The 18,077-nt window shown below is 41.5% G+C and overlaps 1 protein-coding gene across 2 annotated transcripts; it reads left to right on the top strand.

Moving 5' to 3' along the window:
- Window positions 1–3,176: 3,176 nt before the first annotated feature.
- Window positions 3,177–15,710, top strand: si:busm1-57f23.1 (uncharacterized protein LOC368621 homolog). Of its 2 annotated transcripts, none has more exons than XM_042302790.1 (5): window positions 3,177–3,483; window positions 7,740–7,958; window positions 13,401–13,552; window positions 14,123–14,227; window positions 15,387–15,710. In XM_042302790.1, the coding sequence occupies exons 2-5, from the start codon at window positions 7,853–7,855 to the stop codon at window positions 15,471–15,473; spliced, it is 450 nt and encodes a 149-aa protein (XP_042158724.1). In that variant the 5' UTR covers window positions 3,177–3,483; window positions 7,740–7,852; the 3' UTR covers window positions 15,474–15,710. The 2 variants fall into 2 exon arrangements, with proteins under 2 accessions (XP_042158724.1, XP_042158725.1); XM_042302791.1 differs by having other exon boundaries at window positions 3,199–3,483; window positions 7,839–7,958.
- Window positions 15,711–18,077: the final 2,367 nt, after the last annotated feature.

Here is an 18,077-nt window from a genome sequence, read left to right as displayed (position 1 = left end):
ATGGAGCTCTCTCTTTTAAAGTTGATCCTTAGCATGGTGGTGATAGATGATGATGATACGTAGTAAATGGTTTTCCATTGTTGCTAGGGATCTATTTACCGTAGCTAAACATCTCCCTAATCCCCAGAAACACTTACTACACTTTTTGTAGAAAGACCGATGGCTACACATCACTCAAATGTAAACTTGCATACGTGCTAGGTCTCGAACGCTACCCCCAGAGGTATAGCACCACAGCCGTTGTATAGATGGTAAGAGCAGAGCACGTTTTTGAAAACAGCTTACAGACATTTTCCTAATATTTGAGACTTGTTATTGAGTTTTTACCTGAAATTGTAACATTCTGAAATTGTCGCAATAGCGGAAACCTATCCTCCCCACCAAAACATGTAAAATGTAGATCATACAAATAGGACATGTTTTTCATTTGTAACATTGTGTGGTGATCTCAGAGCTAGTACCAAACAATCCCTTAAAGTACTACTTAAGTAGGTTTTCGGGGGTCTCTGTACTGTAATATACTATTTTATATTTTTGACAACTTACTATTACTCCACTATATTCCTAAAGAAAATAAGGTACTCCATACATTTCCTCTGACACACAAAAGTACTCGTTAAATTTAGAACGCTTTGCAGGACAGGAAAATGGTCCAGTTCACGCACACATCAAGAGAACATCCTTAGTCATCCCTACTGCCTCTGATCTGGAGGACTCACTAAACAGAGAACATCCCTGGTCATCCCTACTGCCTCTGATCTGGAGGACTCACTAAACAGAGAACATCCCTGGTCATCACTACTGCCTCTGATCTGGAGGACTCACTAAACAGAGAACATCCCTGGTCATCCCTACTGCCTCTGATCTGGAGGACTCACTAAACAGAGAACATCCCTGGTCATCCCTACTACCTCTGATCTGGAAGACTCACTAAACAGAGAACATCCCTGGTCATCACTACTGCCTCTGATCTGGAGGACTCACTAAACAGAGAACATCCCTGGTCATCCCTACTACCTCTGATCTGGAAGACTCACTAAACAGAGAACATCCCTGGTCATCACTACTGCCTCTGATCTGGAGGACTCACTAAACAGAGAACATCCCTGGTCGTCCCTACTGCCTCTGATCTGATATATTCACTAAACTGAGAACATCCCTGGTCATCCCCTGCCTCTGATCTGGCGCACTCACTAAACACACATGCTTCATTTGTAAATGATGTCTGTGTTGGAGTGTGCCCCTGGCTATCAGTAAATAAAAATGTAATTAAATTTAAAAAGTGTCAATGTAGAAAACTGCCTGTTCAAATTCTGCACCTGATGGAACATGCGGGCATTGATGGTCTGACAGAAAAAAAGAAAGACAATGAAGGATACATGGAAAACCACAATTTAGGTTTTCCTTATAAATACAGATTAATCACACATATAGTTTAACATATACTGTATGTGCAACACAGTCTTACCTCACTTTCCAGCTCCATATTTGGACCAGTTCTGTTGAGATCCTGAAAAAAGATGTTATATGTGTCGATTCTAGACAACAGCATAAATACATATTTTCCTCCCCAAGCCTCTGTAACTCCTGGAAAAATATACCTGTAAGTGTACTGAGATATATACATGGATCAACCTGACAAGATTACAAACATACATTTGTTTATATCAGTAGCTGCTGCCCCTGTTGGTGTGGTCGTTGTGGAGGCTGCCCCTGTTGGTGTAGTGGTTGTGGAGGCTGCCCCTGTTGGTGTGGTGGTTGTGGAGGCTGCCCCTGCTGGTGTAGTGGTTGTGGAGGCTGCCCCTGCTGGTGTGGAGGTGGAGGATGCAGATTTTATTTTATGAGGGATCCGAGGAGTTTCCTCTACATGAGGCATCAGGTGATCAGCGCTTATGTCATCACCTAGTTTGCCCCTTGTCCTCTGCACTCATGTTGACTTATACAGTTGAAGTCATAAGTTTACATACACCTTAGCCAAATACATTTAAACTCAGTTTCACAGTTCCTGACATTTGATCCTAGTAAAAATGACCTGTCCTTGGTCAGTTTAGATCACCACTTTATTTAAATAATGTGAAATGTCAGAGTGATTTCAGCTTTAATTACTTTCAACACATTCCAAGTGGGTCAGAAGTTTACATACACTCAATTAGTATTTGGTAGCATTGCCTTTAAATTGTTTAACTTGGGTCAAACATTTTGGTCAGCCTTCCACAAGCTTCCCACAATAAGTTGGGTGAATTTTGGCCCATTCCTCCTGACAGAGCTGGTGTAACTGAGTCAGGTTTGTAGGCCTCCTTGCTCGCACATGCTTTTTCAGTTCTGCCCACACATTTTCTATAGGATTGAGGTCAGGGCTTTGTGATTTGAAAATAAAAGAGAGCCGCACACTAAGGGCTCAGATGCAAAAAATGTAATACCAACGTTTCGACAGCCAAGCTGTCTTCATCAGGGTATAATCAAACACTGCGGGATGACTCGTTTATATAGTGTCAAAAGACACAGGTGTCTGTAATCATGGCCAAGAGTGGCCTAATATCATTGGTTAATAATCAAATATTAAATCGTCATACAAAGAACAGCATACAAACAACAAATGGATAGCATACGATCATAGATTAATTTAACTACCCAAGTTTACAAACAATTACAATGGCAAAGTCACAATAGTCACAAGAATGGCTTCAGATCAAAGTCTACGTTGAGACCGAAGGGCGCAAGGGTCTTTAAATTAAAGATCCAGGCAGCCTCTCGTTTTAACAATACATTATCAAGGTCACCCCCTCTCCTAGGGAGGGTGACATGTTCGATGCCAATATAACGCAGAGACGAAATCAAGTGGCCTGCCTCCAAGAAGTGGGCCGCAACTGGATAAGTAAAGTTTTTACACCTAATGGTGCTACGATGCTCTGATATACGTACTTTTAATTCGCGCTTTGTTTTACCTACATAATTTTTACCACAAGGACAAGTTATAAGATAAATAACTGCCTTAGTGGAGCACGTAATAACACCTTTGATTGGGATCGATTTCCCTGTTTGGGGGTGTTTGAAGGATCTACATTTATAAGTGCCATTGCATTGAGCACAGCCATTACACTTGTAGTTTCCATCCAGTAGGGGCGCAAATAGAGGTTGTTCAGGAATATCTTGGGGTGGTAAATCAGAGTTTACCAATTGGTCTCTGAGATTTCTGCCCCGCGAGAATACGACCAAGTTAAAGTCCGAAAACACATTACCGAGACTATCATCGGATTTTAGGATGTGCCAATGTTTGTGAACATTGAAGGCAGATACGAGGGGTGTAGCAGTAAAGACGAAAAGAAGCCACTACATTCAAGTCAAAAAACTCCGTGAAGGATTTCTATCGGAAGGAAATCTCCGGTTCGGACACACATGCTGGATATTGTTCTATTTGTAATTGCATTCGGATCGTAAGGACAGCTCGCTTGGAAGGATTTGAACTCCTAGAATTCGCCCGCCGTGAGTAACCATTGCGAATGAATGAGCTGCCCTGTTCAATGCGATCATTTGATCATGCTTATTATGGAAGCGCAAATGTGCTTTTAATTGGAATGTTTGATAAACTTGGGAGTGGAATTCAAAAGACCGCGTTGTGAAAACAATTAAGAAGTTTAAGTTTGGGAAACACTGAGATCCTACGCACAATGTAGCCTAATCTTATGTCTAATATTTGGCCTAACGTGGAAATGCAATGCATCAACGCAACGAATGCAATCTAAGGATCTAAAGATACTGCGTGTTTAAACTTCATTAAAGGGACAACTTATAATGGGATGAAGTGTTTAAAACGCATCTAAAATGCCGAATTTGCACATGTTCAATTCAAAATGGGTCAATATGCTGAAATGGAGGACTGTGTTTTAAAGCATTAAAGGAGGTCTAAAGGGGCATTACGTTTAACAATCAAAAACCAACAACTGTATCATTGTAAATTGAGTGAACTAAAAGTGAATGATGGAGGATGAAATCCCAAATAAGACTCCACTGGAGAGGGCAGAGGAGCATCTAAATTCACTCTATGCAGCCCGGAGAGGCAAACTTGGAGTGTGTACACGCAAAATGAACGAAATAAAAGCCCTTCTTGTTGATGGAGGAAACATTGAAACTGTGGATGAGAGTCTTGAAGCATTTCATGCTGTTCTCAATGACTTTAAGAATGCTCATGATTCTGTGCTAGAGCTGGTCGCAGAGGAGGAACACGAACAGGAGAGCATTAACTATTATCAACCAAGAATGAGAACTTATGAACATTTCCTGAAAGAGGTGGAAATATGGAAAAAAGCTGAAATGGAGCCACAAACGCTAATTGAACCACACGACAGCATTTCCAATGTGTCAAAAACATCAAATAAAACAAAGTATTCTAAGACTGCTTCCTCCGTGTCCTCTGCACGCCTAAAAGCTGAGGCAGAATGAGCAGCTCTACTAGCTCGCCAAGCATGCATTGGAACTGGAGAAAGCTCAACTGGAACAACAAAGCTCAACTGGAACAACCGAAAGCTCAACTGAATGTTAGGATGGAAAAAATGGCACTGGAAACGGACATAGCAGCATATAATGCCAAACTGAAGGTTCTGGAGAGTGTTGAGTCAACTTCTCAATCCCATGCTGTGGCAGCCCATTTTCTAAGCCAAGAAGATGGAATGAACTCTTATTTTGAGAACCAGGAACCCAAGGTCTATAAGGAACCTGAAACATCACCTGTTGAGTTTGCTGCATTAGGTGCAGTTCCAAAGACCCCACTACAAAGAGTTTTACAACAACCGACCACAAAGCCATCAAAACCTATTCAGAAAACAGTCATAAACCACACCCTTCAGCAGCCAACATCAAGGTCTAGCAATCAACACAGAATCGACACTGCGGGTATCAGCCATAATACCAGCCATGATAACCTCTCTACTGTCATGCAAAGGCAGAATGAAATTGCTGACCTCCTTGTACTACAGCACAAACAGGCCACACTCCCTGTTAGGGAGATGCCTATGTTTGACGGTGATCCTCTAAACTTTAGGCCATTTATGCGTGCATTTGAGCATGGTATAGAAGATAAGACAAGCAGTCACCAGGATGGGCTCTATTACCTGGAACAGTACACCTCTGGTCAGCCCAAGGATCTGGTCCGTAGTTGTCTGCATATGGAAGCCAGAAGAGGCTAGTTCTTTACATACACTCAATTAGTATTTGGTAGCATTGCCTTTTAAATTGTTTAACTTGGGTCAAACATTTCGTTTAGCCTTCCACAAGCTTCCCACAATAAGTTGGGTGAATTTTGGCCCATTCCTCCTGACAGAGCTGGTGTAACTGAGTCAGGTTTGTAGGCCTCCTTGCTCGCACATGCTTTTTCAGTTCTGCCCACACATTTTCTATAGGATTGAGGTCAGGGCTTTGTGATGGCCACTCCCATACCTTGACTTTGTTGTCCTTAAATTTTGTCACAACTTTGGAAGTATGCTTGGGGTCATTGTCCATTTGGAAGACCCATTTGCGACCAAGCTTTAACTTCCCGACTGATGTCGTGAGATGTTGCTTCAATACGTAATTTTCCTCCCTCATGATGCCATCTATTTTGTGAAGTGCACCAGACCCTCCTGCAGAAAAACACCCCCATAACATGATGCTGCCACCCCCTTGCTTCACGGTTGGGATGGTGTTCTTCGGCTCGCAAGCCTCCCCCTTTTTCCTCCAAACATAACGATGGTCATTATGGCCAAACAGTTCTATTTTTGTATCAGACCAGAGGACATTTATCCAAAAAGTACAATTGTTGTCCCCATGTGCAGTTGCAAACCGTAGTCTGGCTTTTTATGATGGTTTTGGAGCAGGGCTTCTTCCTTGCTGAGCGGCCTTTCAGGGTATGTCGATATAGGACTCGTTTTACTGTGGATATAAATACTCTTGTACCTGTTTCCTCCAGCGTCTTTACAAGGTCCTTTGCTGTTGTTCTGGGATTAATTTGCACTTTTCGCACCAAAGTACGTTGATCTCTAGGAGACAGAACGCGTCTCCTTCCTGAGCGGTATGACAGCTGTGTGTTTATACTTGCGTACTATTGTTTGTACAGATGAACATGATACTTTCAGGCACTTGGAAATTGCTCCCATGGATGAACCAGACTTGTGGAGGTCTACAATTTTTCTTTTGATTTTCCCATGATGTCAAGCAAAGAGGCACTGAGTTTGAAGGTAGACCTTGAAATACATCCACAGGTACACCTCCAATTGACTCAAATTATGTCAATTAGCCTATAAGAAGCTTCTAAAGCCATGACACAATTTTCTGGAATTTTACAAGCTGTTTAAAGGCACAGTTAACTTAGTGTATGTACACTTGTGACCCCCTGGAATTGTGACACAGTGAATTATTGTAACAGCTGTTGGAAGGAGGTGTGGACCAAAGCACAGCGTCGTACTTGTTCATGATTTTTATTTGACTTAACACTAAAACACAAAACAACAACTTGAATAAACGAAACAGTCCTGTAAGGTGCATAAACACTAAACAGAAAATAACTAACCACAAGACACAGGTGGGAAAAGGCTACCTAAGTATGGTTCTCAATCAGAGACAACGATAGACAGCTGCCTCTGAGAACCACACCCGACCAAACACACAGAAATAGAAAACATAGATCACAAAAAAACATTCCCACCCCAAGTCACGCCCTGACAGAACCAAAATAGAGACATAAAAAGGATCTCTAAGGTCAGGGCGCAACAATTATAATTGAAATAATCTGTCTGTAAACAATTGTTGGAAAAATGACTTGTGTCATGCACAAAGTAGATGTCCTAACTGACTTGCCAAAACTATAGTTTGTTAATAACAAGAAATTTGTTGAAAAAAACAAGTTTTAATGACTCCAACCTAAGTGCATGTAAACTTCCGACTTCAACTGTATATTTGAAATGATTATTATTATCATTATCATTATTTATTATTATTTATAGTTAACTTTCATTCAGAAATTACTTCATATTTCTGAGTTAGTCAGATATTAGTTTAGAAAGATTTGGGATCTAACTAGCTAGCATGCTACCTTATGAAAGGTAGATGATAACTGGTTAATTTGACACCCAAAACATTTTTCAAACTATTTCTCAATGTTTCTCAATTACTGTCGCTGGCTAATGAATTTGATCGTGCTTTGTGATACATCCAGTTTTATGTTGTTTTAGTCCACACATGTTGCCCTGTCACCTACAGTAGAACATGAAGAACAGCATTGGTGAATGTAGGGTGTGTCTATTTATTTATATATATATATTTAGACTCTGCATCGTTGGGAAGGGCTAGTCAGTCAGTCCGTGATGGTAAAGTCTGTTGTATTTGGTGCATGTGACAAATACAATGTGATTTAGGTTCACATAGAAACATCCACACCTTTGAAAACCCCTACACACACAAAATACACACACACACAAAATACACACACCCACACAATACACACACCCACACAATACACACACCCACACAATACACACACCCACACAATACCCATCCACCCAATGCCCAGTCATCTATATTAAAGCCCTGCTGACTGGCATAATACCCACCTACCCAATGCCCAGTACTCAGTCATCTATATTAAAGCCCTGCTGACTGAGTACTCAGCTCTTACTGCTGTTACTGCCAGGAAGAGGGTGTGGACTTAACTGGCTGGTTAAACATTCCACTGCCTAAATACAGAACCCTTCCTTTCTCTCATTCAACAGCAAACTGACTCAGACCACAGAGGATAGCTACTGGTAATACAGCTGTCTCTGTGTCTCTCTGTCTCTGTTTCGAGCTAACGGCTTCATCTAACTGCCCAGGATACCATAACACCATGGCTCCCCAGTTGTTGCCGTTGTTGTCTCTGGTCTCAACTCTCTACCTGGTGGCCCAGGGACAGGAGCAGCCTCAACCCATAGAGGAGGAACCTATCACAGCGAGTAAGTACTGTGGACAAGCTTATCTAACCTTACTGTTATTTACCTCAGTTAATGCCTGTTCACTAACTGGTCCTACTGTGGACTAGCTTATCTAACCTTACTGTTATTTACCTCAGTTAATCCCTGTTCACTAACTGGTCCTACTGTGGACTAGCTTATCTAACCTTACTGTTATTTACCTCAGTTAATCCCTGTTCACTAACTGGTCCTACTGTGGACTAGCTTATTTTACCTTACTGTTATTTACCTCAGTTAATGCCTGTTCACTAACTGGTCCTACTGTGGACTAGCTTATTTTACCTTACTGTTATTTACCTCAGTTAATCCCTGTTCACTAACTGGTCCTACTGTGGACTAGATTCCATTTTAAGATAATTCTGCCTCCAATCCAAAGTTGTTGCTTTTTGTTTATGATAAACTCAACTGCGTAATGTCTTTTAGTGTGTTGTGATCGTGTCTGTTTGAAGTTGTAACAATGTGTTATGAATGATGCTATAGGAAATGTAACTACAAACTTGACATTGGAATGATTGTGTACTTTACTAATGAACCCCAAACAGGGAAAGCATGAAATGGTTCAATTCCTCCATCCAAACCCAGTTCATTTGATGATTCATTAAAATGTTGATGTCAACAGAACTAACAAGACATAGTGTGTTAAAAGTCTGCTTGCTCTGGTGGACGTGAACCATGTAATGGGGCAATCTGGAATTGGTGCCAATTTGGACTTTAAGAAAAATATATACAATCCAAACAATTGGTACATACATTTTTGGCCTCAACTTTTTTCGAATCCCCAAATGCAATTCTAAGGTGTTTAAAAAAAACTGTCTGTTGTCCAGACATTAATGAGTCTCAGAAATATCAGAGCAGTTGATGTCATATGTTGAGTTGGGCAGAAGGCAGAAGTGACTCAATTTACGGCTGGTTATTTTCCCTTTTTACCGCAATATTGACGCCATCCTGCCCACTCAGCTCTCTGGTTCCTATGAGTCAGAGGAGTTGGACTGTGTTGCTGTTCTGTTTATACTGACTGCTCCTACTTTAGTACAGGAGTTAGCTTCCTAACCTCACTGCTTGAAATGTCTCCAATCATGTCTTCCAAGTGTTACGTTTTCTTTAGTGTAATTGACTGATGTCAAACGGGCAGTCACATGTGTTTGTGAGACAGAACATCCTTGGTTCGAGCCCAGTAATGGACAGGGAAAAAAGAGGGAAACAATACCACAGCCTTGAAGTAGGGGTGCTGAGGGTGCTGGATCCCCCAAAAATATATCAACATTTAAAAAACAACTAATGCACTGGGGCCGTTACTAGTCCTGTATTAGAGTAGTACTAACCCTAACCCTTTACTAGTCCTGTATTATAGTAGTACTAACCCTTTACTAGTCCTGTATTAGAGTAGTAATAACCCTTTACTAGTCCTGTATTAGAGTAGTACTAACCCTTTACTAGTCCTGTATTATAGTAGTACTAACCCTTTACTAGTCCTGTATTATAGTAGTACTAACCCTAACCCTTTACTAGTCCTGTATTAGAGTAGTCCTAACCCTTTACTAGTCCTGTATTAGAGTAGTACTAACCCTTTACTAGTCCTGTATTAGAGTAGTACTAACCCTTTACTAGTCCTGTATTAGAGTAGTACTAACCCTTTACTAGTCCTGTATTAGAGTAGTACTAACCCTTTACTAGTCCTGTATTAGAGTAGTACTAACCCTTTACTAGTCCTGTATTAGAGTAGTACTAACCCTTTACTAGTCCTGTATTAGAGTAGTACTAACCCTTTACTAGTCCTGTATTAGAGTAGTACTAACCCTTTACTAGTCCTGTATTAGAGTAGTACTAACCCTTTACTAGTCCTGTATTAGAGTAGTACTAACCCTTTACTAGTCCTGTATTAGAGTAGTACTAACCCTTTACTAGTCCTGTATTAGAGTAGTACTAACCCTTTACTAGTCCTGTATTAGAGTAGTACTAACCCTTTACTAGTCCTGTATTAGAGTAGTACTAACCCTAACCTGTATTAGAGTAGTACTTTACTAGTCCTGTATTAGAGTAGTACTAGTCCTGTATTAGAGTAGTCCTAACCCTTTACTAGTCCTGTATTAGAGTAGTACTAACCCTTTACTAGTCCTGTATTAGAGTAGTACTAACCCTTTACTAGTCCTGTATTAGAGTAGTACTAACCCTTTACTAGTCCTGTATTAGAGTAGTACTAACCCTAACCCTTTACTAGTCCTGTATTAGAGTAGTACTAACCCTTTACTAGTCCTGTATTATAGTAGTACTAACCCTAACCCTTTACTAGTCCTGTATTAGAGTAGTCCTAACCCTTTACTAGTCCTGTATTATAGTAGTACTAACCCTTTACTAGTCCTGTATTAGAGTAGTCCTAACCCTTTACTAGTCCTGTATTATAGTAGTACTAACCCTTTACTAGTCCTGTATTATAGTAGTACTAACCCTTTACTAGTCCTGTATTATAGTAGTACTAACCCTTTACTAGTCCTGTATTATAGTAGTACTAACCCTTTACTAGTCCTGTATTATAGTAGTACTAACCCTTTACTAGTCCTGTATTATAGTAGTACTAACCCTTTACTAGTCCTGTATTAGAGTAGTCCTAACCCTTTACTAGTCCTGTATTATAGTAGTCCTAACCCTTTACTAGTCCTGTATTAGAGTAGTCCTAACCCTTTACTAGTCCTGTATTATAGTAGTCCTAACCCTTTACTAGTCCTGTATTAGAGTAGTACTAACCCTTTACTAGTCCTGTATTAGAGTAGTCCTAACCCTTTACTAGTCCTGTATTATAGTAGTCCTAACCCTTTACTAGTCCTGTATTATAGTAGTGCTAACCCTTTACTAGTCCTGTATTATAGTAGTCCTAACCCTTTACTAGTCCTGTATTACTAGTACTAGTCCTGTATTATAGTAGTCCTAACCCTTTACTAGTCCTGTATTATAGTAGTACTAACCCTAACCCTTTACTAGTCCTGTATTATAGTAGTACTAACCCTTTACTAGTCCTGTATTATAGTAGTATAACCCTTTACTAGTCCTGTATTAGAGTAGTCCTAACCCTTTACTAGTCCTGTATTAGAGTAGTACTAACCCTTTACTAGTCCTGTATTAGAGTAGTACTAACCCTTTACTAGTCCTGTATTAGAGTAGTCCTAACCCTAACCCTTTACTAGTCCTGTATTAGAGTAGTACTAACCCTTTACTAGTCCTGTATTAGAGTAGTACTAGTCCTGTATTATAGTAGTACTAACCCTTTACTAGTCCTGTATTATAGTAGTGCTAACCCTTTACTAGTCCTGTATTATAGTAGTACTAACCCTTTACTAGTCCTGTATTATAGTAGTACTAACCCTTTACTAGTCCTGTATTAGAGTAGTACTAACCCTTTACTAGTCCTGTATTAGAGTAGTACTAACCCTTTACTAGTCCTGTATTAGAGTAGTACTAACCCTTTACTAGTCCTGTATTAGAGTAGTACTAACCCTTTACTAGTCCTGTATTAGAGTAGTACTAACCCTTTACTAGTCCTGTATTAGAGTAGTCCTAACCCTTTACTAGTCCTGTATTAGAGTAGTACTAACCCTTTACTAGTCCTGTATTAGAGTAGTCCTAACCCTTTACTAGTCCTGTATTAGAGTAGTACTAACCCTAACCCTTTACTAGTCCTGTATTACAGTAGTACTAACCCTTTACTAGTCCTGTATTACAGTAGTACTAACCCTTTACTAGTCCTGTATTAGAGTAGTACTAGTCCTGTATTATAGTAGTTCTAACCCTTTACTAGTCCTGTATTAGAGTAGTCCTAACCCTTTACTAGTCCTGTATTAGAGTAGTACTAACCCTAACCCTTTACTAGTCCTGTATTAGAGTAGTCCTAACCCTTTACTAGTCCTGTATTAGAGTAGTACTAACCCTTTACTAGTCCTGTATTAGAGTAGTACTAGTCCTGTATTATAGTAGTTCTAACCCTTTACTAGTCCTGTATTAGAGTAGTACTAACCCTAACCCTTTACTAGTCCTGTATTAGAGTAGTACTAGTCCTGTATTATAGTAGTCCTAACCCTTTACTAGTCCTGTATTAGAGTAGTACTAACCCTTTACTAGTCCTGTATTAGAGTAGTACTAACCCTTTACTAGTCCTGTATTAGAGTAGTACTAACCCTAACCCTTTACTAGTCCTGTATTAGAGTAGTCCTAACCCTTTACTAGTCCTGTATTAGAGTAGTACTAACCCTTTACTAGTCCTGTATTAGAGTAGTACTAACCCTTTACTAGTCCTGTATTAGAGTAGTACTAGTCCTGTATTATAGTAGTACTAACCCTTTACTAGTCCTGTATTAGAGTAGTACTAACCCTAACCCTTTACTAGTCCTGTATTAGAGTAGTACTAACCCTTTACTAGTCCTGTATTAGAGTAGTACTAACCCTTTACTAGTCCTGTATTAGAGTAGTACTAACCCTTTACTAGTCCTGTATTAGAGTAGTACTAACCCTTTACTAGTCCTGTATTAGAGTAGTACTAACCCTTTACTAGTCCTGTATTAGAGTAGTACTAACCCTTTACTAGTCCTGTATTAGAGTAGTACTAACCCTAACCCTTTACTAGTCCTGTATTATAGTAGTACTAACCCTTTACTAGTCCTGTATTACAGTAGTACTAACCCTAACCCTTTACTAGTCCTGTATTACAGTAGTACTAACCCTAACCCTTTACTAGTCCTGTATTATAGTAGTACTAACCCTAACCCTTTACTAGTCCTGTATTACAGTAGTACTAACCCTAACCCTTTACTAGTCCTGTATTACAGTAGTACTAACCCTAACCCTTTACTAGTCCTGTATTATAGTAGTACTAACCCTTTACTAGTCCTGTATTATAGTAGTACTAACCCTTTACTAGTCCTGTATTAGAGTAGTACTAACCCTAACCCTTTACTAGTCCTGTATTAGAGTAGTACTAACCCTAACCCTTTACTAGTCCTGTATTACAGTAGTGCTAACCCTTTACTAGTCCTGTATTAGAGTAGTACTAACCCTTTACTAGTCCTGTATTAGAGTAGTACTAACCCTTTACTAGTCCTGTATTAGAGTAGTACTAACCCTAACCCTTTACTAGTCCTGTATTAGAGTAGTACTAACCCTAACCCTTTACTAGTCCTGTATTAGAGTAGTACTAACCCTTTACTAGTCCTGTATTAGAGTAGTACTAACCCTAACCCTTTACTAGTCCTGTATTAGAGTAGTACTAACCCTTTACTAGTCCTGTAGTGATTATAGCCTCTGTATAACGGTCCGCTATCGGTCCACCCCACCATCAAACATCATCCGGAATGAGCAATACTGCTAAGTGAGCGCAGTGACGGTGTTCCACTTGCTGCTAGACATTCAGCTCCATGTAACTGAGTGTTGTGGTTGTAGAGAACATCCAGCTTCTGGGTGGCTGGTTCAGCAGAGACCCAGAGAGCCTGGAGGTGCAGACCACTGCTAAAGCTGCTGTGGACCACTTTAACACCCACTCTAATGCCAGGAAATTCTTCAGACTGATCAATGTCATCTCCGCTGAGACTCAGGTGACAGTATTATCCAGGCTACATCCTAAATGGTCCCCTGTTTCCTCTAGGCTACATCCTAAATGGTCCCCTGTTTCCTCTAGGCTACATCCTAAATGGTCCCCTGTTTCCTCTAGGCTACATCCTAAATGGTCCCCTGTTTCCTCTAGGCTACATCCTAAATGGTCCCCTGTTTCCTCTAGGCTACATCCTAAATGGTCCCCTGTTTCCTCTAGGCTACATCCTAAATGGTCCCCTGTTTCCTCTAGGCTACATCCTAAATGGTCCCCTGTTTCCCCTAGGCTACATCCTAAATGGTCCCCTGTTTCCCCTAGGCTACATCCTAAATGGTCCCCTGTTTCCCCTAGAGTGCACTACCTTTTTCATTTGGGACACTGTCCTATACTTCTAACTACCTCCCTTTAAGTGGTAAAGTCATTTACACAACTTCTGCTATTCATGTATAACATTAATTGTATATAATTGTACAAACATCTCTTATTATTAGTTAATTTATTAAACTAAAAAGCTGATGTCAACAGGTGGTACGGTTGTTTCTTACTAAGGCTCTCCTTTATATGACCCAAACAGGTGACTAACATGATCAACTATAGGATCGAGGTGATCATCGGGAAGACCAAGTGCCTCAAGACAGAGCACAACTCAGATGTGGAGTCCTGTGTTCTGGGGAAAAAGGTTACTTTTTCTGATGCTCATGGATATACAGAGCAAAGATGATACGAATATACTGGCACCATATTCCCTATACAGTGCACTACTATTGACCAGAGTAGTGCACTACTATTGACCAGAGTAGTGCACTACTATTGACCAGAGTAGTGCGCTGCTATTGACCAGAGTAGTGCGCTGCTATTGACCAGAGTAGTGCACTGCTATTGACCAGAGTAGTGCGCTGCTATTGACCAGAGTAGTGCGCTGCTATTGACCAGAGTAGTGCACTACTATTGACCAGAGTAGTGCGCTGCTATTGACCAGAGTAGTGCGCTGCTATTGACCAGAGTAGTGCTGCTATTGACCAGAGTAGTGCGCTGCTATTGACCAGAGTAGTGCGCTGCTATTGACCAGAGTAGTGCGCTGCTATTGACCAGAGTAGTGCGCTGCTATTGACCAGAGTAGTGCGCTGCTATTGACCAGAGTAGTGCGCTGCTATTGACCAGAGTAGTGCGCTGCTATTGACCAGAGTAGTGCGCTGCTATTGACCAGAGTAGTGCTGCTATTGACCAGAGTAGTGCGCTGCTATTGACCAGAGTAGTGCGCTGCTATTGACCAGAGTAGTGCGCTGCTATTGACCAGAGTAGTGCACTGCTATTGACCAGAGTAGTGCACTGCTATTGACCAGAGTAGTGCACTGCTATTGACCAGAGTAGTGCACTGCTATTGACCAGAGTAGTGCACTGCTATTGACCAGAGTAGTGCACTGCTATTGACCAGAGTAGTGCACTGCTATTGACCAGAGTAGTGCACTGTGGTGTTACATAAGTGTAATTATGAAATGAGTGCTTCTGCATTGGAAAGCTCCAGATTTAGCAGTTCTTTCCTTTAATGGAGAGATTTAAGCACTTAATGCAGATACTGAGCTGGGCATTAGAGCCTTATAATTACGTAAGTAAAACAAAATGACCATTTTATAGTATGCAGTACATAGACCTGGTGGTACCAGAACGGTTTGTGTTGTCATTCCACTCCATGTCCTGTCCCAGACACGTTTGTAACAATAGCACAGACAGGTCTGGTACTCAGGCTATACATACAGTACACCATGTAATATTGACCTCATAGATCAGTGTCTATACAGTTCATTGACATTAATGTGACGTAATCGTTTGTTTTACAGCGCCTGACATGTACGTTTGAGGTGTGGTTTAACCCTCGCAATGAAAAGTACGAGATCTCCAACTCCTCTTGCCAGAAGAAAATCTGACTCCAGATCAGTTTCAACCAACAACTACATGATCTGTCCTCTTCCTCCTGTAATAAGTAACACTGACTCTAGACCAGTCATCACCGTCTACTGACTACCTGAACATGACAATGACTATCTACAGAGTTACGCTACAACGGAATGCTTCATCATTGAATGACTTTACTTTTCAAAACTGCTTAGATTTCTTTTAGGATTTGATGTGATTTTGTTTCTAATAAAATTGTTTTCAACTGACATTATTTAAGGACCTATTTTTTTGTGGTTTTTAATCATATGATTTTGGGGGAAATGTTATCAGTGGATGACCAGATTCATTTTATTCTTGGACAGAGATGACAGAGTTCCCTACAAGACCAGAGATGACATAGTTCCCTACTGGGACAGAGACTACGTAGTTCCCTACTGGGACAGAGACTACGTAGTTCCCTACTGGGACAGAGACTACGTAGTTCCCTACTGGGACAGAGACTACGTAGTTCCCTACTGGGATAGACTACGTAGTTCCCCACTGGGATAGAGACTACGTAGTTCCCCACTGGGACAGAGACTACGTAGTTCCCTACTGGGACAGAGACTACGTAGTTCCCTGCTGGGACAGAGACTACGTAGTTCCCTGCTGGGACAGAGACTACGTAGTTCCCTGCTGGGACAGAGACTACGTAGTTCCCTACTGGGACAGAGACTACGTAGTTCCCTACTGGGACAGAGACTACGTAGTTCCCTACTGGGACAGAGACTACGTAGTTCCCTACTGGGACAGAGACTACGTAGTTCCCTACTGGGACAGAGACTACGTAGTTCCCTACTGGGACAGAGACTACGTAGTTCCCTACTGGGACAGAGACTACGTAGTTCCCTACTGGGACAGAGACTACGTAGTTCCCTACTGGGACAGAGACTACGTAGTTCCCTGCTGGGACAGAGACTACGTAGTTCCCTGCTGGGACAGACTACGTAGTTCCCTAGGGACAGACTACGTAGTTCCCTGCTGGGACAGAGACTACGTAGTTCCCTGCTGGGGCAGAGACGACGTAGTTCCCTGCTGGGGCAGAGACTACGTAGTTCCCTGCTGGGGCAGAGACGACGTAGTTCCCTACTGGGGCAGAGACGACGTAGTTCCCTGCTGGGGCAGAGACTACGTAGTTCCCTACTGGGGCAGAGACTACGTAGTTCCCTACTGGGGCAGAGACTACGTAGTTCCCTACTGGGGCAGAGACGACGTAGTTCCCTACTGGGACAGAGACTACGTAGTTCCCTACTGGGACAGAGACTACGTAGTTCCCTACTGGGACAGAGACTACGTAGTTCCCTACTGGGACAGAGACTACGTAGTTCCCTACTGGGACAGAGACTACGTAGTTCCCTACTGGGACAGAGACTACGTAGTTCCCTACTGGGACAGAGACTACGTAGTTCCCTACTGGGACAGAGATGACGTAGTTCCCTACTGAGACAGAGATGACAGAGCTCCCTACTGGGATAGAGATTACGTAGTTCCCTACTGGGATAGAGATTACGTAGTTCCCTACTGGGACATAGATGACATAGTTCCCTACTGGGACAGAGATGACATAGTTCCCTACTGGGACAGAGATGACATAGTTCCCTACTGGGACAGAGATGACATAGTTCCCTACTGGGATAGAGATGACATAGTTCCCTACTGGGATAGAGATGACATAGTTCCCTACTGGGATAGAGATGACATAGTTCCCTACTGGGATAGAGATGACATAGTTCCCTACTTTGACAGAGATGCCCACTCTGTAGGACTGCATGGCCTCAGACCGTTCCATCACCAAGTTCGCTGACAACACAACAGTATTAGGCCTGATTACCAACAGCGACGAGACGGCCTACAATGAGGAGTTATTCACTCTGATGGCGTCGTGCCAGGTAAACAACCTCTCCATCAACGTTAGGAAAACAAAGGAGCTGATTGTGGACTTCAGGAGGAACCAGGCTGAACTCAACCTCATTCTCATTACCGTGGAGACCGTCAATAACTTCAAATTCTTCGGCGTACACATCTTAGAGAAGCTGAAATGGTCAAACCACACGGACACTGTGGTGAAGAAGGCACCACAGCGACTCTGCAACCTTTGTCCCGAGGGCCTCACATTGATCTACAGGAGCACCAGCGAGAGCATACTGTTGGGATGCATCACATCATGGTACGGCAACTCCCCTGCGGACTGCAAGGCACTTCAGAGGCTGATATGTTCAGCCAAGAGCACTATTGGGTGACCAACAAAAACCATCACTATTTTGACCTTACAGTGAAATTCTTACTTACAAGCCCGTATTAACCAACAATGCAGTTAAGAAAAATACATGTTAAGAAAGTATTTTCTCAAATAAATTGAAGTAAAAAATAAATAAAAATAAAAAGAGTCAAAATAAACAGTACCAGTCAAAAGTGTGGACACACCTACTCATCCCAGGGTTCTTCTTCATTTTTTTATTATTTTCTACATTGTCGAATAATAGTGAAGACATTAAAATGACACACATGGAATCATGTTATATCCAACACAGTGTTAAACAAATCAAAATATATTTTACATTTGAGATTCTTCAAAGTAGCCACCCTTTGCCTTG

This window comes from Oncorhynchus tshawytscha, linkage group LG20 (assembly GCF_018296145.1).
Source record: "Oncorhynchus tshawytscha isolate Ot180627B linkage group LG20, Otsh_v2.0, whole genome shotgun sequence".
NCBI lineage: Eukaryota > Metazoa > Chordata > Actinopteri > Salmoniformes > Salmonidae > Oncorhynchus > Oncorhynchus tshawytscha.
The sequence above is the reverse complement of the archived record's forward strand: the minus strand, read 5'-3'. Positions and strand labels throughout refer to the sequence as shown.

Bases quoted from the DNA above. Each gene is read 5' to 3' on its own strand.
- si:busm1-57f23.1 (XM_042302790.1), top strand. From the start codon at position 7,853: ATGGCTCCCCAGTTGTTGCCGTTGTTGTCTCTGGTCTCAACTCTCTAC. The intron at 7,959-13,400 runs GTAAGTACTGTG...TTGTGGTTGTAG, and splicing joins GGAGGAACCTATCACAGCGA to AGAACATCCAGCTTCTGGGT. The intron at 13,553-14,122 runs GTGACAGTATTA...TGACCCAAACAG, and splicing joins TCATCTCCGCTGAGACTCAG to GTGACTAACATGATCAACTA.